We start from the raw sequence: 25,056 nt of genomic DNA on the forward strand, positions 1-25,056 counted from the left end.
CATTATTTTTTATTAGTTTTAGGTTTGTTCGTAGGAGAATAAATAATTTAATGCCCCTGAATAACAACACAATAATCCCGTGAACATCAGAATTTTTGTTACGAAAGTAATGTAACAAAATTCATTTGGATGTCCATGTGTTGCCTAGTATGGTAAAACGTGGTAATCCTCATATTTCGGATTTTATTATCTTTATTAGCTGTGCATGACTTGATAACTAATAATATACCAATACATAAAACAAGTAATACATGAACATATTATTTGTTGAAAACAGTAATTTACATGGTCGTCTGTGAAAAATATCTTCAATTATGCCGTAACACCTTTTCCGAATATTAAATATACAGGGTAATACAAAAAATAATCAATATTTGGGGATATAAATTCCTCACACCAAAATAAGAGAAAAGTTCATATGGATCTGTGCTCGAAAGTGGATAGTTTAGGAGTTATAGGGTGCCGAAAACGTGAAACAAATGAATTTTTCAAAGTTCATCACTCCACTACTATGGGACCTATCGTACTCGGGTCAAGACATCACTGAGGAACTGGCATGTGAACTATCCAAATATCCATCTTTCAGAACCTCCGGTACTTGCACAATCATTTTTAGAGAGGTTGTTTGGGAGTACTTGATCACTCTCCACCTACCTCTCTAAAAATTGATGTGCAAATACTGGAACCTTCTCAAACATGGATATTTGGATAGTTCACATGCCAGTTCCTCAGTGATGTCTTGACCCGACTACGGTAGGTCCCATAGTAGTGGAGTGATGAACTTTGAAAAATTCATTTGTTTCACGTTTTCGGCACCCTATAACTCCTAAACTATCCACTTTCGAGCACAGATCCATATGAACTTTTCTCTTATTTTCATGTGAGGAGTCTGTTCCAAAATTTTTGTGGCATACTTTTGTAACACCCTGTAATACATATACGTTATACCGTAACCTGCTGTAACTCAAGGCTAAGTAGATTTTAAAACAAGTTTTCAATATATAAAATATTAACTTCTTTTTTAGATTAATAGAAACCAAATGATTATTTTAGCTTTACAGCCACTACCGTCATCCTGCAATTGTGTTATAGAATTATAATTTGTCTTTTGCACTTACAATTCTGTTCCTCGCACTGTATTTACCTTTTCAATGTCTTTGTATCAGGTATCCGTGAAAATTACATTAATTTTTCTGTTACACTGCATTATTGCTCCATTTCGTTACGTTTTCTTTTTTCATTTTAATTGTCCATTCTCTCCTGGTTCTTGCACGTTGCTTCGTGCCCAATGGTTTTCACTACTGCTTCTTTTTTATTATTACATTACCTTGCTTATTTGACATATTTACCTCAATTGAGGTAGAGATTGAAGGAAATCTTTATTTTTTGATATTGTTTCGATTAACTACTCCTAATTTGTTACTCCTAATTAATAAATACATTATAATGAAGAAAATCTGATTTGCAAATACGAATTCAGTGCAGAAACATTTATAAAATTCTTGACAGGTATAGTTACATGGAAAACTAATATACATACTTCAATTTATTTCAATTCAATTCAATATTTTTGCTATAGTGTGAGTGTGTACATGAACATATTTTCAACGATACAAAAATTGTCTTACACAACAGAAAATACATTTTACAGGAAGGGAGTACACTCTTCCCAAATTGATCATACCCTCCTAAGTTATGATGAGGTATGTTCCAAAAGTGGCATGTGCCCCCTAAACTATTGGCTCTCTAAAGATTACTGCTAATTAACTTAGTATGAAGAGGAACTACGTAATACTCAGATTTTAAATAAATATTCAATACAAAAAAGGGTTATGAATTAGTTTAGTTAAACTATTTTAAAATGTTTGCGTCAAATCTAATATATATATATATATATATATATATATATATATATATATATTTTAAAGAAAAAAACTTTTCAATTACCTGCAAACTTACATTGTGATTTTTCTTTACACGAGATAACTCAGTAAGTACTCTCTAGACTGGGTTAGCACTGCATTCTTTCTGGCTTAATAAAGCGCAAAACTAGTTTGAGCTGTCCCGAGTTAATACAATATTTATTTAACACATAAAATAAAATATGGAGTTTTAGTTCAGGAAAGGTAGCTCTTGTAGAATGTTGAGTGAAGCTTTAGATATTTTTTCCACTATTTATTCAAATATTTGTTATTACTTATTGCTATTTATTTAGTAATTTAGTAAATTATTAATTTATTTATGAAAATAACACAAGTGAATATAAAAGAAGATTTTTGTATAGAGTAGAGTCCCGAAAACACGGGCTAATGTGGACCGAAAGGTGGCCGAGTTTGTGGAAATGCTGGGTTATCGGAAATGGGGGTTAAAAAAAAGAATAAGTATGAGTGTTTCCTCAGAAAATACAGTACTGTCCTTGTATATATTTGTTGCTTGAGAATACAACAGAGAATAAACTGCCCAATTACCCTTAAACAAAGGAAATGTACGTACTTTATGAAGGCACAGAGCTTTTACTATACATGAAAATGAAAATTAATAAATACACACTGTGCAGTAATTTACCTGATAAGACAGACCTTAGAAAAATACCCGACAATGACCTTGAAGGGTCTGCGCACGGGGTTTTTTCGCCCTGCCAGGGTATGACCGAGTTATTCGGACTGCCGGGGTATCAACTACCGAGTTTTATGGACTCTACTATATTGATAAATTTTTATATGTTCGTAACATCCAACCATTGAGAGTATATATTGCTTATTTACCTATTGTATTGATGTAGTTGCGTAGACTATCATTACATAGTGAAATAATCTGCTAGATTCTTCGAAATGTAAATAACTAATGACTTGAATTTGTTCTTAGACTTAAGCGCAAATAAATTTCAAGATTAGAAAAAAAAATGCGAAATGTGATACCATTAAGTATCATACAAATGTAATGGAAAATCAAAAAATGAATACAAATTAAAGAGAAACGAGTAACCAAATAAAATAATAAAACAGAAGGACTGAAGCTTGAAACATGTTACCTGTGTTGCAAACTTTTTTGAAATGAGTGAAGGTGCTGTTTATTGATTTCGTCTTTTCTTCTTTTTTTCTTTCCTTTATTTTTTTTTAAATACTACAGACTCAGCCTAGTGGCCAGTTTACGAAGTTTCAACGACCAGCGTCGCAAGCTACGTCAGTTAAAGCTGAGCCAGGTTCTGCGATGGGCAGCATAGCATCTGCTTCAGTCAAAAGGGTGGGTAATTGAAGCTGGCCACTTAATCCACCTGGTTTTTATACAGCATACCATGCTTGGAAACTAGGGGTGACTTTAAAAAAAAGCGTCGTAATTCAGCTATTTAATATTTAGTGTCAGGTATTTCTGCTTCTCGGTAAGTAGCTGAAATTCAGTTCACTGGTTTGACATGTCTTCAACGGTGGGTATATGCTTTGGAAAAATCATCTCTCACAACGAATATATTTTGTAAGTTTTTTTTTTTTTAATTGGAGAGTGTGTCAGTTTATTTGTTTGAAAACTTTCCTTGAGTTTGCAAAAGTATACAACACAGGTATTGTTTTTTAATATACATGTCTGTATGTTTATTAATTTATTAATTATTCTTTTGTTTACCATTTATGAGTACAGCATGTAACACATTGATTCGACAGAACAGAAGGTAATTCGCATATTATCAGGCACACAGTGAAAACACTAGATATAAATATTTGGCTTTTGATGACCCATCAGTGGAATGTGAACTGAAAAAACAAATATTGGATTACATTCAGTATGGTTGACAGTGACACACGATCAGATCTTCTATTACTCTTTTTTTTTTTTTTTTACTCTTTCGCTTCAAAGCATCATTAACGAGCCGGTCGAGTCTTGAAAGCTAATTATCTGTATTGAGTGCAGAAGGCTTGTGTTGGTTATGACTACCATGGAAATACCTTTTTTCTCATATTCAGTCTATATTTGGTGTTCTAAAAAATATGCCCAGGTTCCACAAATAAAGTTCTACAAATTAAAATAAAGCAAAAATATTCAAATCAAAAGAAAATAAAAATACTAGACTGTGGTGTACTCTCCGGAGCCTCCTTCAGACACTGCAGCCAACCAAAAATTTGATGATGTGAAAATGTGATAGATAAATTTTGGGCCATAGCATTGATCTATAAAACCATCAGATAGTTACATCGATTCTTTCCAGATGGCAGTTAAAGTCAATAGCTATTGATACCAACGTCATCTTTTAGCATCGATACAAGTTAACCATATGAATTGAAAGTACACAGAACCCACTTGCTAAGAGAGGTGCAAACTAACACATGCCTACAAGTTATTTGATGTGATTTTTCTTGCAGCATGATATAATTTGTACCGAAGTTAATAGAGTAGCTTAGTATCAGAGCGTCTACAGACTTGAACTAGCATCTGGCGGAAGTTGATGTATGAGTAACTGATTGATGGATGTAACTTACAATGTAACATCGAAAAGAGAGTTAGAATCAGACTATATTACGAACGGGGTGGGGAACGTTCCAGATATGTATCCAAGCATTTATTTTTCACAGTTATATGATATGATATATAAAAGGGGGGAAGTGTTTCCCATGGCAAGGAAAAATTCTTGTTTGAGTAGCTGAGGAAATTACTTGACGAGGGTGGAAAATCCCCCTCATCCCTTTATTGATTCGAATCCTGACTGAAAATCGATGCAACTTCGTAAAACAATGCTAATGTATCAAAGTATTTCTACAACGTTGAATATCGTTAAATTTTTGCTTAATTCTGGCTCCTGAAGGAGGCCGAGGAACTATTATGTATAGAGCATTTGCGTTTTATTCTTACTTGTAAAATAGTTTTTCGTGATCCGTGGGCGCTATTTTTAGACCACCCGATATACAATATGTACTAGTAAGAAAAGAATTTCGAAGCGGGTATGAAACCAAGATATTTACAAGAAAATAATAAAAAACATTATCTCCCAACACGAAAGGAATCTACAAAATATGATTTTTTGGCGAATATCTCATTAGATATGAGGGGAAGAACTAGGAAAAGAAAACGTTCACGAACAGGAAAGTAGTTGCGAGTGGTACAGTTGGTAACCATATTGAAATTCCAATACAGTTTGTTTTATTATATATACTTACACACACACGAGAGTAATTTCTAAAGAAACGCATGAAGCTTAATGCAAACATCAAAACAACAGATAAACTGAATTATTTTCTTTCCTTCAGTGTAGTTCCCGTTGTTTCAGTGATACCTGTTAGTTCAACAGAATTGTTAAGCTCTCTAATCCATCAACTAATTGAAACCAAAATGTCTTCCATTGTGGAAAAAACGTATACCATGAGCTTTATTTTCAGTTTTGAATTAAAGTCAAAATCTGGGGAAAATGATATTAGAAGCTGTACTTCGCTGAGATGCGTCTTTCATCTGTACTTGTCAACAATACCCGGACAGCCATACTAAGGCGGAGCTGGATACTATGCAAAACCAGAACATTGTTTTACAGTATATCTGATTTATTGATTTCTTGCTGCTGTTTTGTTTTTCAACAACTGGCGATATTAGGATATTGTAACAATAATGCCACTCGCTACCATGTTTCTCACAATAATACTTTGACAGCTATACGCAAGAAACATAATATGTTTCACTTTTGAGCGGATCTACTTCAATTGTTTTGGTATTGTTTGCGAATTATAGTCTCTCCAATTATTGGATTGCTGTTTGAGTTCCGGCTCGAGATGCTGAGTTTATGCAACAATTTGTAGAGAAATGCATCCCTCTCTTTTCAATGCATACCTTCTACGAGAGTTCCAATACATCAATACATCTGCGCGCCTTTGCTTTTCACTACATTAACGGCACCTGAGACGACAGTAGTAGACATTTCCAAGTATTGTTGCTTTCAATTAATGCACTAAGGTACACAGATCACCACACGCTTCCTACCGATGTAGTGAAAGTGCCAAAACGACAAAAAATGTAGTATCATTCGTTAAACAGTGCTGCCAACTTCTGATTATCTTTCGATGCTTTTTACGTATACATATACTTTCCAGATAATAGTAAAACTACTATCACATGCTACTAAAGAATTACAATGTAAGTTTTGTCAGGTAGAGAAGGCAAGCAACACGGTGAAAAGAAAAAGAAAATTAAAATAATTGTTCATGTACTAGCCGTTGTTGAGCACTCATCGTTCCTGCCACTAAACCTGAGTAAAGACACTGACGGAATGGCGGCCTTCGTGTTAAATAGTGTACTTACCTGACCTCTTGGGGTAATTTAACGTTGAACTTACGGTCGATTACAATGTGTAGACGCACCTAGTGTTTTCGTTGTAAACATATTGCAAAACTTAAACGTATAGAACGAATATAGACTTTTGTTGACAACTGCACTAAAAGATTTTAATAAAAATAACTTCTACATTACCCCACAAGATTATAGCACTTTTCACTTTTTATTTTTTATTTTTACATCATCCTGCTTTGCCTACATTATTGTAAATCTTACTGGGTCGAAAGCGTAAAATATATGAAAAATACCATTAAAAAAAAAAAAAAAAATGCAATGTATAGGAGATATCAGTTCCTTGATTCAATTATTGAGTCAGTAGACAAAGCTTTATAGAAAGAAAGGTAAAAATCTTGTGATGTGTAAAGTTTCAGTTTCTTGACTCAGTGACTACTTACGTGCAATATATAGAAAAAAAAGTGAAATGTTTCAGTTCCTTGACTCAAGCTTTGACTCAGAGAGATTCACAATGATTTCTATTTATTTGTTTATGATTAGTAAGCTTGTAAAAAGAAAATAAAAAAAAATAGCCTAGTTTAAATCCATTACATGGTGTTTTATGCTATTTTTTTTACAGTCTATTGAACATTACACTTTTGTGCAAAATGAGAACGTTCTTTCTGTATTGTTATAAACATTCACAAAATGGTGATGTTGTAACATGAATCCTCCATTTTCAGGCGTTATCTGAATCTTCGAAATTAGATAAATCGTGTTTACCAGAAGGTGCGTCTCCTAATCTCAGTCCAGGCGAAAATGACAAAGAAATGTGCAATATGAACCAAAGCAATGACTTCGGTAGCCACAGGGAGCAGGAAAATCCCGGAGACGATAGCAGGTAATTGGAAAACCAAAGTCTATATGTTACAGTATATGTTTCCTCTATCACCTGAATAGCACAACGTTGCACATTGCATGTTTTGTATAGTAGTTTGTACTAATTTTTGCACACGAAGAGTGAAAGTATTTCTTTTTTTCAGCACTCATATGTCAATGGTAAAAGCACCTGTTGCTAAAGCTTCTTTATGTCTGCTTTGTTATGTTCTGGAAAGGATACATTATGTACAAATATTATCTTGCTTTTTCAGTATTCCATTTATTGTATTAATCCGATGGATTTTCGGTATACGGTTCTATTAATGTTCTTAGTACATGTACCTAGGAAAAGATTAAAATTATAGTTGAGATTAAACTTATACGCTATAATAAGTACTTTTTTTTTTTTTTTTTTTTTTTTAAATGTAATTATGAATTCCTTCTTGAGCCCTATTAATTCTCCACCTGTTCTCACATACAGTGGACCTTCGGGTCACGAATTTAATCATTGGATGGGTGGTAATGGAATTTTTCATTAAAATTAATGTAAATACAATTGCTATGTTCTAGCCACAGAAACATGGTACATACGTTTTTATTACATTTTTAAGGGATATTCTGGGATGAAAAGTATGGATTGAAAATATCCTTAAGACAAGTAGTTAACTACTTAACTAACTGTAAGGCCTACGGAACCGGAGGTTCAATGCCGCATTTACTTTTGTCCTTAGCCAACCTGATCCAGTTTCTACTTTGTATTTCTATTTCTTCAATATTCATCTTAATATTGTCCTCGTATCTGCGTCTAGGTCTTCTTAATGGTCGTTTTCCGATAGAATATACAGTTAAAATTTTGAAAGCGTTCCTACTTTCTTTTATTCTGGCTACATGACTTGCCTATCTGAGCCTTCCAGACTTGATGACCATTACAGTGTTACATAAACGGTATAAATTATGCAATTCCCCTTTATGAAGTTTTCGTCATTCTCCATTCCCGTTCTTCTTGGTTACTAATATTCGCCTCAGTATTTTATTGTCAAATACTTTGAGTCTGCGTTCTTCACTCAGAGGGAGTAGCTATGTAACACTAAATTAAATAAAATAGTACTGTATGCACTCTTCCTTTACTGTGATGGTTAGTAATTGCTGGCACAGATGAATGATTGGCGGATGAGGAGATGAGAAGGAAGATAAGCTTTTGAATGGAAATCCCCTTTCATAAAAACAATGGTCAACTCTGACTCGGTTTTTTTCTGTCTTCTTTACACCTTTTTAGGTGGTTTTAGGTACACGAAACGAGCGAAAGCACTAGTAAGCGGTTGGAATTGTGAATACAGGCATATGAGTGTGTTGCTACCCGAAAATATTGTCCATGATTCGAGGGAAAACAGTGTATACAGAACTAGGTCATGAGCCGAGGAAAAACTAGTTCGTGAACCGAATTTGTTTCCATAGAGAGGGTTTCGTGAATTGTAGATCCGTTGTATTTTATTCCAGAATGTTAAAATAGCAGCGTTATATTTGTATAATGTGATGAAATAACAGATAACTTTAAGCAATTCAAAGAGTGTTATTAATAATGAATATAAGGTAACCTTTCGCTGTTTAAGGTTGCAATTCTATATTACTATTTCGGCTACACACAAGTAGTCTTAGTCAGGGACGTAAGCAGGGGGTGGGTCCTGGGGGTCGACTTCCCCGAAAGTTCGACTTTTGAGTAAATTTAGGCTAATTTTAGAGGCAAATTTAGGAATTTTAATATAAAATACTCTCATATGGAATTTGGACCCCTCCCGAAATGAATTCCTGCGTATGCTACTGGCCTTAGTCATAAGCTGGAATTACAAAGTTGAACACCACCGCAAGGTTTTGCTTTCATTTATCAATAATAAATAATGGCTTTGTTATTTTAACTTTCTAAAATAGCGTAAGTGAGAAGAGAAGAAGAACGAGACAGGTTCTGAAACAAATTTTCAGTTACAATTTGAAAAGAAGGCATTTTTTGTAAACTTATAAGTGTATAGGCTTATCTTTCACTAAAACCTTAGACCTTATCAAGTCCTAATCCTTCTCCAGGTATAAGCAAGGGCAGATCAAGGCTTTTGGGGCCCTGGAGCCGACTATTTCAAGGGGGCTCTATGTTGCAAATAATTTCAGCGCATACATTTTCTTATTAGCAAATAAGTCATGTTGTAAAATCCTCCATCACTACACGAAATAATATGATCTTAATGCCATTATTGATTGAAGATAAGAATGCTGATGCTGTATTAGATTCTGCTTCGCAGATATCAATAATTACAGAGGATTTAGTTTCACCTAAGGCTAAGATATTGAATATTGACACACGAATAAAAGGAATTACTCAGTATTCTCTTTTGATAAATAAGATAGCAATTGTACGTTTCAAAATTAATGGGAGAACACTTCATCATGCATTTCGCGTGTCAAGTAATTTTTCCCAAGACATGTTGTTAGGGAATGACTTTTTAGTATCTGAGGGAGCCCAAATTGATTTGAATAGGAACGTTTCATTGTTAAGGAGATTTGGATAACTTCCTAGATTTGCTCTAAGTAATGACAGAGGTATTTCAAAGGAATTATCACTACAAGCTAATAATTTGATTTGTAATAGAGGCCCAAAATAACTCACTCCCTCATTAAATAAGTATCGTGAAGACGCTGGTGGAAGAAGACTTAACTCTAGCGATACCCCGAGCGTAGCGAGCGAAACAAATAAATTAGCATGGGTCTGAAGCCTATAATCTAATTAGTTGATTGCTGTATTTTAGTATTAAAGAAAGATTTTTGGGGCCCCCCTGAGCCTGGGGACCTCGAAGTCTGGTCTGCATTGGCTCCTCCCTTAATCGGCTCGTGAGTATCAGCTCCGGAAAGTTGCAGTAACACCACATACCGAAAACACAGCTGTTTAGTGCAATTAACGATGTAAATATATTCTTGTTTCTAATTGGCTTTGTGTTATCATTCTTTTTGTTCATAGAAGTTATATTGGTTTAAGTGAAGATCAGAAAGTTCCTAATTAAATGACAATCATTGTTAGGTTAGAAAATGCAAGGACATAGAAGAATTAGAAAGAGTTGGGAAATATGAGGAAATGTACAAGGAGGTGAAATCTATGGAATTTCGGAGGAAACAAGGGAGTATCATGATGGCAGTAGAAAATAATAATGGGAAGGTAGTCAGCGAGAGAAATGAGGTCATAGGAAGGTGGAAAGAATACGTTGAAGACTTATATGAGAGTAGGGATAGACCGTGTAGCCTAAATGTTGAAGTGGAAAATGAAGTAGGCGAGGATGATAAAGGATTTAGTATTCTTCGGGATGAGTTTGAAAAGGCTATATCTGAGATTAGGAATGGAAAGGCAACAGGAATAGATAACATACCAATTGAATTCATTAAAACTATAGGAGACAAGGGAAAGAAAGAATTGTGGCGACTATGCAATGAAATATATGAAACAGGAGAATGGCCAAGAGACTTTCTGAAAACGATCATGATACCGATGGCTAAGAAATCGAACCCAAAGAGATGTGAGGATTATAGAACTATTAGTCTCATATCTCGTGCAGCTAAAATTCTGCTCCGAATACTGAACAGAAGGTTATATGGAAGAACAAATAAAGATGTTGAGGAAGAGCAGTTCGGGTTCAGAAGAGGCAAGGGCACAAGAGATGCTATTGGATTATTAAGAATGATCGGTGAAAGATTTATAGAAAAAGGGAAAGAGGTGTATGTTGTATTTATTGATCTAGAAAAGGCTTTTGACCGCGTGAATTGGGAATTGTTGTTGGGAGTTCTAACAAAGATAGGGTTGGAATGGAAAGATAGAAGACTCATAAGAAACTTATACATGAACCAACAAGTAAGTGTTAGGATAGGGGAAGAACTGACGGAAGAGAGTGCAATTGGAAGGGGAGTTCGACAAGGATGCTGCCTCTTGCCAACACTATTTAATGTCTATCTAGAAGAGATAGTGAAAAAGAGCCTACATGATGATGATGGCATTTCGGTAGGAGGTAGAATGATTAGATGCATAAGATTTGCAGACGATATGGCCCTTGTTGCAGAATCTGAAAAGAAAATCAATAAAATGTTAGAAAAAATGAGAAGGGGCTTTGAAGAATATGGGATGAAAATAAATGTTAGAAAGACAAAAGCCATGGTGATTGGAACGAAGGGGTCTGTGTCAAATATAAAAGTAGGAGGGGAGAAAATAGAACAAGTGAATAGTTTTCGATACCTGGGTAGTGTTCTTAGTAATGACATGAAATGCGAACGTGAAATAAAAGCAAGGATAGGAATGGCGAAAGAAGCCTTTAAAAGAAAGAAAAGTCTGTTCTGTGGGACCTTGAACAAAGAGTTGAGAAAAAGACTCATAAAATGCTTCGTGTGGAGTGTTGTGCTGTATGGGGCGGAAACGTGGACATTGCGTAAGGGTGACGAAAATCGACTGGAAGCCTTCGAAATGTGGGTGTGGAGAAGAATGGAAAGAGTTAGTTGGGTCGAGCGAAAAACGAATGAGAGAGTGTTAGAAATGGTGGGTGAGAAAAGAACACTTTTAGATATTATTAGGAAGAGGAAGAGAAACTGGTTGGGACATTGCCTAAGAAGAGATTGTATCATGAGGGACGTCCTAGAGGGTATGGTGGCGGGAAAGAGAGGGAGGGGGCGAAGGAGACTACAATTAATGGATGATATTAAAACAGAAAGATCATACGCGAAGACGAAAAGGTTAGCGGAGGATCGTGGAGCATGGAAGCTTCTCAGCTGCGGCAAGTGACCTGCCAATAAAGGCAGAATACCTATGATGATTGTTAGGTTAGGAAAATAATAATGGTGGTCAATAAAGACATATTGTGACTCTAAGAAACATTTGGATCACAGTATGTCTTCTAAGTTCCTGTGTATCAATCATGTTTGTATTCACAATAGTTTCGTACTTCGCCAATGAACTTTATCAAAACAAAGTATTAAAAGTAAGAATAATAATTCAAAAGTGTTACTAAAAGACCATTCTTTTGCTGGAGTAGATTTGTAAGATCCTTTTCAGCAACCAAAGTAGGGGAACTATGATGACGCAAATTTCCTCAGAAACTAGTTTGAGTGAGCTCGGCCTTCTAAGGTTCATACTATCGATCAACATAGAATGTAGTAAAACAGAAAATGTTTTCAGAACTTTGTGAAAACTAATATTACGACGGAAATCGTAAGCGATCATATGAAGCATCAAGTTTTGAAGAGCTGGCTATTGAAATCTTAAGCTTTCTACTCGGGATAGACTACTTCAATAACTTCGGTGCAAAGACGAGATTGTGTAGTCATCTCCCCGCTCCGACATCTTTCACTTCTTCTCTTTGAGGTTTGCTCATTTTGCAGAGATTGGTTGAACCCCTGGGCTATATTAGAACGGCCTGACTCAAGTTGTCCAATTGGTAGCGCATACTTTATCGATGACATTGCCGCGGTTATATGCAAAATAATTGCTACATAAAATGACTTATTTCACAGTAGATTTAAGTATAAAGTGGCTTTATGAAATTTTGGAAAGGCATCATACAGGTGGTGAAAGAGTGAGAAAATTCTTAAAGAATATGACCAAATATTAGGTTGTCTAAACAGTGTTGAGTCTTTCTAGTTCAGAATTGAGAATATGTTTATTATGAATTGCAAATGGCATTATGACACCATATATCCACCATTTTGTTTGATGGTCTTCAGCCATTTTACCGCCAACACCATAATTCTCTCCCTAAAGAACTTCTGCGGTTTCTGGTTAAAAAATTGTTACTCGTGGTTTTCAGAGATCTCTTTTGAAACCACCTTAACATCATAGAGCGCATTCTGCAGAGCTGCAAACAAATAATAGGCTGAAGGTTCCAGGTTCGGACTATATTGTGGATACATAAAACCTCCTAGCCAAGATATCTTAATTTCCGACAGGTCATTAAAGTGTATGGCCTTGTCAGCGTGGTAACGACATACCTTCTGTTGACCAGTTCTCGCCGTTTCTTTTAAACTGCAGATGTACTCGCACTAACTGTCGACAGTATAGGTCCGAGATTACCGTTCTTCCTGGCGGCAGCAGTTCGTGATGCATGATGCTCTCCAATCCCAGTAAACGCACTGCATTACCTTCCTGGACGTCAGTGTAAAGGTTGCCACAAACTGTCGAGTCTCTCATCGCTTCAGCCATGATCTTTTCGCACATTGTTGTCATATTTTATCCACTTTTCATCACTCGTGATCAACCGCTTCAGAAATGGCTCGAGTTCGTTACGTTTTAGAGATTTCCAAATAGAAATTCGATCAAGTGAATGTTTTTGAGTTAGATCATCTGGCACCCAAACGTCATGCTTCTCTTCGTACCATCGCTTTTTTCGAATGGTTTAAGAATGGCAATCTTTGATGATGGATATTCAGGTCATTAGTGATGTCATTATTTCTTACGTGCCAAGTCTTGCTGAACTTTTGCCAGAATATCATCACCCACTTTTGCTGTGATATATCTCCTACTGCGAATAGCATCTTGGATAACGAAATTTCCAGAAGAGAAGCGACTGAATTAAATTGACTGTTGCTTTCGATAACGTATCTTCTCCAGAAACAGCAGAAATTTCTTCACGAGTCCGCGCAGCATTTGCGCCTTTATCGAAATAAAATTGTACCATGTACCGCAGTTTCGCAAGAAGTTCACTCGTCTTCGAGGCGCAATGCCTTACGTCTGATTATAATAATTTTAACACTTTTTGCACAACTACTAGCTTCAACTGTCAGTTGTAAAATGGCGTTATGCCTGATCACTGTGACTCAGGGTCAGTGCTCTGATTTTTGGGAAACTAGCATCATGTCTTGTGCAAAAGCCTCAATACGTTTTAGACTACCTGATAACTTGAACAAATTTATCAGCTGTTTGACATGTTTTATGTTGTGCTTAGGATCTACATTGGAAAAGCTTACCTTGTAATGGCGGTTTTAGGTTGTGTATTAGGTTACTAGGAAAGAATAATTTAATTTGTATCTGTTGATTCGTGTAAACAGTTTCCCCGTAATGATAAGCTCAGAATATCCATCGAAAGTATTGCCAAAGGTAGTGCAAAAAGCTTCAAAATTTAGCTTCACAATGTTGCACAACATAGAGGTAACTACCAGATTTTCTGGAATATGTATTTGTTATATAATGTTGTATATTATTGATATAACAATTATGTTTATAGAACTGCTTATATTGTAATATAACTAAACGAATTTTGTACATGGTGTTATTCGTTTTCATACATCATTTAAAAATGCAAAATTTTATTAAATTTAACATAGATCTTTCAAGTTTACTTTTTATGCTTATTCCGTTTTGGCAAAAGGAGACAGGTTATTAATGAAAGTTAATGAGTATAAAAGGAATTGGTGGAGTGAGACTGTCAGAGGGAACAGAAGAATCCAAAAACGACACACGTTTACGATGTTATGCACTACATACTCATATGGCGACCGAACAGGGACTTCTCATATCAGAAATGATCACTACCACTAAGCCAATAATACATTTCTAAAGAGCATTATAACTTACCTATATTGTTCTTTTCTATTCTAACAGATTTTTCTGCTATTATGCTTACTCTTGTTGCATCTAAATTTTGCATTGGTTGAAGCTTGGCTGCTTATTTTATTGCATAGCTGTCGAACCCCTTCATGCTTGCTTCTCAGAGAGGAAATTCTTCATTTTTCATAAAAATATACTTTGTTCCTGATTCCTAAAAGGAAATGTCCCGATTCCCAAACGAAAATTACAGGACCATTCAAAATGTGAATGCAAACTTTCGAAGGTATCCTGGCAGAAAATAAGCTAAATTCTAACATTGATACAAAAATGTTTCATTTAGGAGTTAGCGATTATAAGTTTGTGTTGGGAACAGTTGTTAAAAAGGAACACATTCAAATGAGCGGATGTTCAGTGATTCAGCAAAGTCACTTTTTCTTTTCGGCAACTTTTGGAAAGTGAACAAATATGTTTTCTTTTTAATGTCGTGAGCATTTAATATTTTGTATCGTGCACAAAATTGTATTGAAATTTCTCAGTTAGTTTCAAAGTCATTTACAGGAGAACACGAAGAGTGTAAAATATGTGAACTTTGCTATCTACTGTTCCAACAGTAGTTAAATACCACCGTGAAAAGGTTTTTAAAAATGCAATGGAAGTTTTTTTTCTTCCTCGTATGAAATCACTTTACCGATGGTATCCCTGCATGAAGTGTTGTCATGAACGTATCCACTTCATAACGATTTTCTTCGACACTTAAAGACGTACCTTTTTGAAGCTGCCACTGTTCGATGTTTTCCATGCCTGTAACTCGCAAACGAATATTCAATTTACTCGCTTCCAAATTTTTCAACGCCATTTTATATTATTTTGTACGTATCTTTATGGGAATGTAGAAAAAATATCTCATTCTTTATCATAGGAGGTTTAGTAGTCGCGCAAATGTAATTTGCAATAATTCTGCGTTTATTGAAAGGAAGAGCATCGTGGTAACGGGAACGGAAGCGCAAAAAAAAAAAAAAAAAAAAAAAAAGAAAAGAAGAGAAAAAGAAACGTTAGTCAAACTTAATACGCTACCATAGATAAACATATTGTATCTTGAGTTTGTAAGGAATAAGAAGAAAATCAGATTTTTTTTTTTTAAATTTGTGTATACAAAGGACAGAAGAATAACAAATCGTAAATACAAGAAAGAAGTCAGTAGTCAGAAATTAAAACGAAGTGAGCGTTTTATTTTCTCTCTTTTCGGGATGCAACCTAGGATACCATCTACAAGTAGTGGATTATCTCGAGATAACGTGAATGATCGACCTCATCAAAGTGGCAGCAAATCAAAGAAAGTAGAGGCCCACAATGGAAAAAAAGTGGTGAATTGTGGATGTGAAAAGGTTGAAGGTCGTAAGGTTTCTGAGGAGACAGAGATTGTGGAGTTGAAAAAGAGTAAAGACAAGAGTGGAACTAAAGGACGAAAGGAAGGAATGAGAAAGGAAAGGTAATAACCAGGTGAAACGAACTAGCTATTGCATGTTGACAGTAGGGGTCTCCACTAGTTCGTAGGATGGGCGTAGAGGTTTGCTCCCATTTGTTTTTCTTATGGATGTTCGAAGTGTCAAAATGACAGGAACCAGTATTATTGACGGTCGATTTCAAGGATTATGATCAATCGATAATCTTAACACGTTCAAATTCTTGCATATGAATTCGTTGAGTTGAGTTGACTTTGAGTTTTACGTTCCGTTCAGCAGCGAGGCTATATGAGACGTGGACCTACTGATTAACGTGGAATCCGAACCATATGAGCTCCCGCCGGGAATCGAACCCGGGTCTCCCACACCAAATGCGCGTACGCTAACCGCTTAGCCACGAAGGAGCTCCATATGAATTCGGTTAGAAACGAAAATAATTATTGTAATTTCTTTGAGAATCGTCAAAATTAATGAGTCGGCTAAAGTATTATGATACTGTAGCATGTAGTTGATTTTCTTCGGTTATGTACTAATATCTATAGATTCTGAATTTTACTTCCAATCTACATTAGTTAGATAGCTCTTTAAATAGTTGGTACAGATCTTTCTGATTGCTCTTAGCATTACTATTTCTTTGTAGTGTCGCATTGCATGGTTGGTGAACGCATAGTGCTGTCTGTCCCTTTCTCTTTGTCTTTCTCTCTTCTTTTGTGTGTATGTTTGTTTGTGTGAGGATATTTGTGGAAATGTATCGACAAAGTGGAGCATTCGGAAGCAATCACTGCTACTTCTGAAGCGTTTGCTGCCACAACAATAATTTCAGTCACTATTTCTGGGATAAGTAGGGTATGAATTTCATTACTCTCATTTCAAAGCATCTTCCAGAAAGGCAAGATCAGGAATTTTTATATTTTGATATTAATTTTATTATAGCAAACGGTAAAAACTTTTCCATTTACCGTTAAAGTAAGTCTGCATACATTATCCGGTCAAAGTTGTTCGTTTCTACTTTCCTTTTTCAGCATCTAGACTCTGAAACTTTACAGATTTCATTTCTATGCACCGCGTACTAATATCAAATAAAAATAAAACTTCATTACCTTACTGCGTTAAACATCAATTGTCCTAATATATGTTTCAACAAACTTATTGCCTTATGGCCGTTATTGTATTTCATCTTCTCACAGTTAAGTGCAAATATTCTTCATCTTTTTGAATTCAATTTTTTAATTTCGATACTACAATTTACACTTTAAATTTGTGCAAAAATACTAAAAATTAATCACTACTATAATGTGCTCGTCATTTATATTTACAAATTTAAAGTCTAAATTGTAGTACAGACTTAAAAGAAGATGGGGTTAAAGAAGATGTAGGGTATTTACACTTAGCTGTAAGAAGGTGAAAATTCTGTAGACGGACACAGAACAAGAATATGTCCTTATTTCTTAAAATCCAAAGGCAACATTAGAGAATTCTACATTCTAGCATTTTTGTGTGTTTCGTAGATGAATTTGACTTAATTTAATGTCAAGAATATGTCTTTGTTTCTAACAATCCAAAGGCAACACTAGCGGATTCTACATTCGAACATTTCTCTGTGTTTCGTACATGAATATGACTCAGATTAAAGTTTAAAAAAATGTCTTTATTTCCTACAATCCAAAGACAACATTAAGGAGATTCTATGTTCTAGCATTTTTGTGTGTTTTTGTAAATGAATTTGACTTATTTAATGCCAAGAATGTGTTTTTATTGGTATTACTTTTTATTCTTTTTCTCAGTTATTCGTCGTTTTATTCCTTCCTTAAGACTGATAAATCAGATGAAAGTATGAAGAGTTCTCCAGAAGAGAGGGACCAATCCGATTCATGTCACGGAGAGGTAAGTTTTAAATTCTATTTTTATTTCATTTGCAGTTATTTGGTACATATCTTGATGCCTTTTACTCTCCAATATAAACTAAAAATATGGGGCCGTATGCAGAGTCATTCTGACACGTGATTAGTGCCATACTAAAGAGTTCATACTAACATATGTTTCCTGCAGTAGTCAGGCTTTTAGTATGACGCTAATCATACGTCAAAATGACTGTGCATAAGGCCCATGGGATTTTAAAACTACTAGTACCAGTTAGAGCAGTACAGAATTGCAGTAATACAGTTGTTTGAAAAATACATGACAAAATTTCAAGAATATTTTCCCAATATATCAATGAGAGAAATAAGTTACGTTAGAAAGACTTTCCGAAATTTTTAGAGATCTGGATATTTTGGTGCGTTCCCTAATTGCCGTGTTGAAGTGAATTATAACAATTAAATTTTGTGGTTCATAGATTTAGAGTAATATATTACGTGTGCTTTTCATGCGCCGTAACTTGATTAAAATTACTACTTTGCAGTTTTAAGTATTTTCATCGTACATCAGACCAGAATTTAGAATTATCTTTGGTAAGTTCTTTGAAACAAATAGAGAATGCAAAAGACTGATTATTTGCATTTTAACGTGAATTGATGCACACGTTTTGGTTATAAAAAAAAAAAAAAAAAAAAGTGCACCACATTTGACATATCCATGGTTTCCGTACAGCGCTGACAATATTTAGAAGACATTTAGAAAACAAGTCATTGGGAATTGAATCATTATAAATATAACAAAATCAATGTTTAAAAGATATTTTCTTCAGACTCGTATTACTTGTCCATAACTCGCACCTTTTTTTATAAGCTTATAGAAATCCACAATTGGGTATGTTCTAGCTAAATCTCTAAAGAAAAGTTTCCTCTTATCTAATAATGACATCATAATAACAGTATTGCCAAATTTTTACTTGTGCCCGTGCTCCTTTTAGTCATACTCATGTAAGAAACTTCACATGCGCACATAACTTTATAAACTCCACATAATTCACAAAATAGTTCTCATGTCTTTTCTTTGAAGGTTAAAACTTATTTTAATTTTTTGATTTTTGGCAGTTTTAACAAACCTATTGAAAGGCAAAGTAATAAGGGAAAAGAAATCAGTCTTCGTACGGAAGTAATCTTCCTTGTATAATCGTTAAAAAAATATAGGCTCACCGATGCCAATTTTCCAATCATAATCACTGGATTTTCCAAATTGGAAAGGGAAATCAGTTTCGTATAATAGTTCTTGTGGTGGTACCAATTGATACTTCTTAAGAAACATATTGATCTAAATATTAGCTTTAGTCATCTTAGAACTTAAATTTTAGTTTTCAATGACTTTTGCATTTTCTGTCTTCTTTCTGTATTCAGTGAAGATCCTAGAGTATTAAATCAGATTAGGTCCAAACATTGTATATCTTTCGAGAAATACGTCGAAATCATTTATAAAATATTGTTTATGTGTTTTAGCTTAAAAACATGCAGTCTATAGTTGCGAGTAAGCTCCATATCTACCTTCTACGTGTTTCCTTACAAATAACCTCGAAATTGATGAAAAAATTGAGTACGCTTTTCTTTAAGTGAGAAATATAATAGTTACAACCTCTCTGTGCGGAAGAAAAATATTCAATTTTTTATATTCGTTCCGTTATAATCGGTACGAGAACACATAGGGACAGAAGGAAGTTGGTATGATGTTTTACTCTCTACTATACATATATTAAAAAAATAGTGTCTACTTTTGTCTTCTGTATTTTGTAATTTCAATTCTATAAAGCATAGTTAATTTCCTTTGGAATTAAACACATGTTATTGGGCCAGATTTAAGAGAATACAAAAAGCGTTTTTTTTTTTTCATTGATATAAGTGTACTACAGTTCTGTTACATGTTATTGGTAGAATGGGTTAAATTCTTTTCCATAAATATATAATGCTCTTAGATAGCTATTTCACAGCTGCAAACTGTGCAGTTTTCGCTTCTTTATGGTATAGTGTCGTTCCATCGACACAGAAAATCAGTTACATACTGATGAGAAATGCAATGAAAGCGATCTTACAACAATTCCATCAATAATTGTGCTTTTTCTACATCGTCTTTTCCTTATTCTGACCACAGTACATCATGAACTATTGGAGTAAAATTTTTGTGGTTTGTAATATATTTTGGTTAAACATTCCACTAATTGCTTCCCATAAAGCAAACAGTTATCTGTTTACCTTAGAAATAGGTATTCAAGGCCAAAGTTAGAAGGTCGTTGATGGTTTTAGCTGAACTCTGTATAAATAAAAATTAGTCCATGCATATGTCCATGATATAGAGAAGTGGCCAAGGTAGAAAGATATCCAAATAGATTAGGTTCATTGTTTTGTACTTAAGGTTTTGAGGGAAAAGCTTTAGTTGTTTCTTGAATACGACTGCACGTAGACTAAAACTGTTAAACAGAGATGTGCTTCATTTAGTTACAGCACCACAGGAGTTTTCAATACCGAGGTATTCTTACCTTTTTTTTTCATGTTTGTTACTCGGACCGAGTCCACACATTTATTCGCAAGACATTAAAACCTCGTCATGAAATTGTTTTTTTCAATAGGAAATGGTTTGGGGCGGTGAAAGAGTGAAACAATCAGTGGGTGAGCAGCAAAAAGTGACAAGGCCAGTTCGAAAGGTGGGTGTGGCGTATAGCATCACTGCCGTCTGTATACATTATGTATTCTGTTATAATTGTGCAAATCGTAGAGCGACTCAATTGATTTAAGTCGACTTGTTCTTGTTGTTGTTTGTGTTGTATTTTTTCCACTTTTGACTTCGTACCTTCCATATGCTATGATCGCATGGTAAGTATGTACTCTATGTATACTTAATTATGGTGATAAGCTTATGGGAAAACTTATTTTCAGTGCAGGTGGAGGTGACAAATTTTTTTTTTTCTTTTTTGGACAAAACCATACTCACTTGATTTGTCATTGGAGACTATGAAATTTTTCATCATCATCATTAATATCAACATAATTAAAACAAACTTAAGCTTTTATCGTGTTACAATGATAGCTAAAAATAAACTAATTCTTTAATCTTTACGAATTTGTTAACGATTATGAATTAATAATTAACTGCACAAAATGTAATTGATTAAATTAAGAGTTAACAAAAAAAAAAATTAAGTGGCTAATTCTAATAGTTAAATTTCAGTGAATTAATTACGAACTTGAATTTGTGTTACATGTGCGTCTCATGGGGATGGCGGAAAAGGCTCGAAACGTTTATTGGAATGAAAATAGTAAAGTAAGCATCAGGTTAAACTCAAAAGTAATGTTGATATATTAAAATAATAGATAATATTCGTCATAAAAGTTAAAAACAATATTTTTTCAAAAGTAATCTATATTTTAAAAAAAGTGCTCTGATGTGATCACTATAAATGTCTTAATTAATATTTATCAATATCATTTGAACTTATTGCCCAACTCCTCCTCAATCTGTACCAACGGCTAAAGAACGTTTTTCATATATGCACAATAGATTGATGAACCCAGTTTTTATTACCTTTCCTGTCTTGACACCATTATATTATTATCAGTAGACTGGTTTGCGTAGAATTTCGAAAATTGTGGAATGCTCTGGTGGATTTCTGAAATATCCTTAAGAAGTAATAAATGATTGTGAAAAATAAGCATTTATTTTGTTTAGTATTTGCATCTTCTACATTATGTGCATGCTGATTGTTAAATAGTTGTTCAGTGCTGATTATAATAAATTATTGTCTTCTTATAATTGTGCCTCTGGCACAATAATTAATTTGCAATATCTGCCATAGTTTGTTGACAGATTTGAATAGTTTCTTGTAACGTATAGAAAACAAGATTGGTACTTATAAGATGCAGGAGATTTTATTGAGTAAAATCTCATCTACACCATACAAATTTTTGTCAAATTCAAGTTAAAACATATCAGAGTCAAATGACATATTTAAAGTTAACGAGAAAGAAACAAAAAATGAAGCTAAATATACTATATAATATTAGTTGTTCTCTCTCAAACTTTAAATCCCTGAAGCTATAGGTTAAAATTGTCCTTAACTAAAAACTCCAATTGTTTACATTTAAAAAGTTTATTTCTTTATTATACATAACATTAGGTTGATTTAAATCATTGAGTAACAAGGATAATACAGCTAGCGACATCTATTAGGGGCAGACAGGGAAGCGATGGAACAAGTAGCGACGTCTATTAGGAGCAGACAGGGAAGTGATGGAACAAGTAACGACATCTATTGAGGGCAGACAGGGAAGCGATGGAACAAGTAGCGACATCTGAGGGGCAGACGGGGAAGCGATGGCACAAGTAGCGACATCTATTAGGGGCAGAGAGGGAAGCGATGGAACAAGTAGCGACATCTACTAGGGCCAGACAGGAAAGCGGTAAAACAAGTAGCGACATCTATTAGGGCCAGACAGGGAAGCGATAAAACAAGTAGCGACATCTATGAGCGTTAGGCAGGCAAGCGATAGTGCAGATAGCGATATCTCTTATCGTGATGCACAGAAGATATTCGCGTATATTATTATTATTATTATTATTATTATTATTATTATTATTATTATTATTATTATTATTATTATTATTATTATTATTATTATTATTATTGATAAACAACAAAATATTAAGCTGTTTTTTTCGTGAGTTTGGAAAGAAACGATACCCATATTTCTCTCAAGATATTTTTCATGTTTTATTTTTTAAATGTGCTTCATAAAGGAAATCAAAAACAAAAATATTCTTTATATTTTGTATTACGCTTTCTTTGTTAGTTGTTGACAATTGTTTTCGTATGCGCTATAACTGTTTTCTTCTGCAGAAATATATAAGTGTCGTAGATTTTTACCTTTCTTCATATATGCTTAATCTCTGTTTTTAAGTAAGTATTTAACTCTTGTAGGATCCTCCGTGGATGGAAGATGTAAAAGTAACTCCAGAGCTTATGTACAGATATCAAGTTGAAGAGAGGCCTTTGGATGAGGTGTTGGAAAACGACAGAGTCACCCTCAAAACCATGCATCAGGTTAGTTCGTAGTTAACATCACTTTGGTTTTCTAAATATACTGTTTCATATTATTCTTAGATAAAAAAATAAATTTCTTGATCAAGAGCTGTGTGTATTATGTTCGATATTGTGCTCAATAAAACATGAAGAGTTTGTTTCTATTTTCTCTCTGCAAAGGGCGAGGCCATTAATTCGTTGTTCGTCGGAGTTTCAGTACCGAAGTTATATTAAACGGGAACCTATTGTTTAAGGTAGAATTCGAACCACCGTATTACGTTCAGATTTTAAGACTTTCCAACCAGGAATCGCACCCAGGACCGTGTGTACCAAAATCTCTCGCGCTAGCCACTATATTATCGGAAAGGTCTTAACTTGCCTTCTATTGTACATAGATTTTTCAACCAAACTCGTGACAATCATAATCACATGTTCCAAATTTAAGGGTGGTATCTGTACAAAGATGTACTCAGGAAAGCATCCAAGTGGCAATCCTAAGACGCATATGTTTCAGCGACAATTTCGGGCTTTTTTTTCAGTGCCTATCTTTTAAGAACTTAACTGATAGAACAACGTTATTCAGGCTCCTCTTAACTGAAGAAATTTTTAATTAAGTGATTCAAATAATGTTCTTAAGGCTCCTTTTCTGTAACTCGTGCTATTTTACTTTTACCTTTGAATAAACTTCTTCTGTGTAGATATGACGATAAATAGTAAACGAAAACTTTCTCCTAAAGTTCCTTTTGTCTACTTTTGTCTTCTCAATACCCTTGTTCATCCTGAATGTGAATAAAACCGACTGTCTTGTACCTGCCCCCAAACCTTAACCTATATCAATATTATAGTTGTGAATATCAATTATTCAAATATATAAGTGATTCATAGCCAAACACTCACTCTTTATTACAATTTTGGAAATGTGTTTAGCACTATTAAGAATTCTATGAGAACTTGTTCTATAGTTCCATTTGTGCTACATATGTACTGTCTTCGTGTTACTGGTATTCGTACTTTAGATGAAGAGAAATCTACCTGTTGTATATCTGTACCAAAAACTTTAACGCTTAATACTGTATGAAGTCCTGAATAGCAAATATTTAACTGTAATCATTGCTGGAGAGATACTGAACAAATGTATGAATTAAGTGATTCATACCCAAATATTCACTCTTCATTCCATAGTAATTATATTTCAATTGTTTTGGTGAACACAACTTTATTTATTATTATTATTATTATTCGAGATGCATTCTGTCGGTTGACTAAGGTGGTATTTGAAGTTTTAAGTCCCAGCGAAATTACTCTGCCTAGATTAGAAGTTGACTTTTTAAAAAGTAAAGGCATAATTTTTGTTCCAAATTCGGCATATACACAAGAAAATAAGAAACTTATAATTTCATAAAATATCTCCTTTGTCTCACAGTCAAACAATATTCAAAATGTAATGAGAAAATAAGCTTTCTCCTAAAGTTGAGAACTCAGAAATTTGCCCAAATATTGATCAAGACATTTGACTTATTTCGAATTTAACTATCTAAGTAAATTTCTAAAGTAAGTAAAGGATTTTTCTTTAGATATTATTCAAATTCAATGTTCAATGTTCCTATGAATGATATCCTTTTCTCCTGACAGCCATCGTTAGTGAATGATCAACTAAACCAGCTATACGTAGATATGGAGGCAGAAGGTTTGGCCACGAAGCTTATTCTGGAGGAAAAGATGACGTCCAGTGGGAGCAGCAGTAGCTCAGAAGAACCTTCAAACCCTTCAGATCAAGCTGATGCTCCTTGCTCAAGTACACACAAGGTAGTCATATTTTTTGATTAATTTATTTCCTTAAGTATCCTTGAACTTGTGATATTTCACGTTCTTAACTTAGGATTTATATATAGTCTAATTGTTGACTTAAGTAGTTTGCATATGTGAACAGAACAAGTACAGGTCTACTATAAATGATTCCTTAGATTCCAAAG

General features: G+C 34.3%; 1 protein-coding gene across 14 annotated transcripts in view; it reads left to right on the top strand.

Moving 5' to 3' along the window:
• Positions 1-25,056, top strand: part of LOC145669012 (period circadian protein-like) — a 147,636-nt gene that overhangs the window by 100,895 nt on the left and 21,685 nt on the right. For 9 of the 14 annotated variants that reach the window (XR_014128128.1, XR_014128126.1, XR_014128127.1 and 6 more), the window contains exons 19-25: positions 3,130-3,243; positions 6,984-7,141; positions 15,936-16,166; positions 17,925-18,024; positions 20,636-20,710; positions 22,982-23,104; positions 24,716-24,889. Coding sequence is in view for 11 of the 14 variants with exons in the window: in XM_081737342.1 (XP_081593468.1) it covers positions 3,130-3,243; positions 6,984-7,141; positions 15,936-16,166; positions 17,925-18,024; positions 20,636-20,710; positions 22,982-23,104; positions 24,716-24,889 (975 nt within the window). In the remaining 3 variants the exon portion in view is untranslated. Of the gene's footprint in view, positions 1-3,129; positions 3,244-6,983; positions 7,142-15,935; positions 16,167-17,924; positions 18,025-20,635; positions 20,711-22,981; positions 23,117-24,715; positions 24,890-25,056 lie in introns of those variants that run through there. The other 5 variants (XM_081737348.1, XM_081737350.1, XM_081737347.1 and 2 more) reach the window with 4 other exon arrangements.

The sequence above is a fragment of the Thermobia domestica genome, chromosome 13 (genome assembly GCF_964235325.1).
Source record: "Thermobia domestica chromosome 13, izTheDome1.hap1.1, whole genome shotgun sequence".
Taxonomy (NCBI): domain Eukaryota; kingdom Metazoa; phylum Arthropoda; class Insecta; order Zygentoma; family Lepismatidae; genus Thermobia; species Thermobia domestica.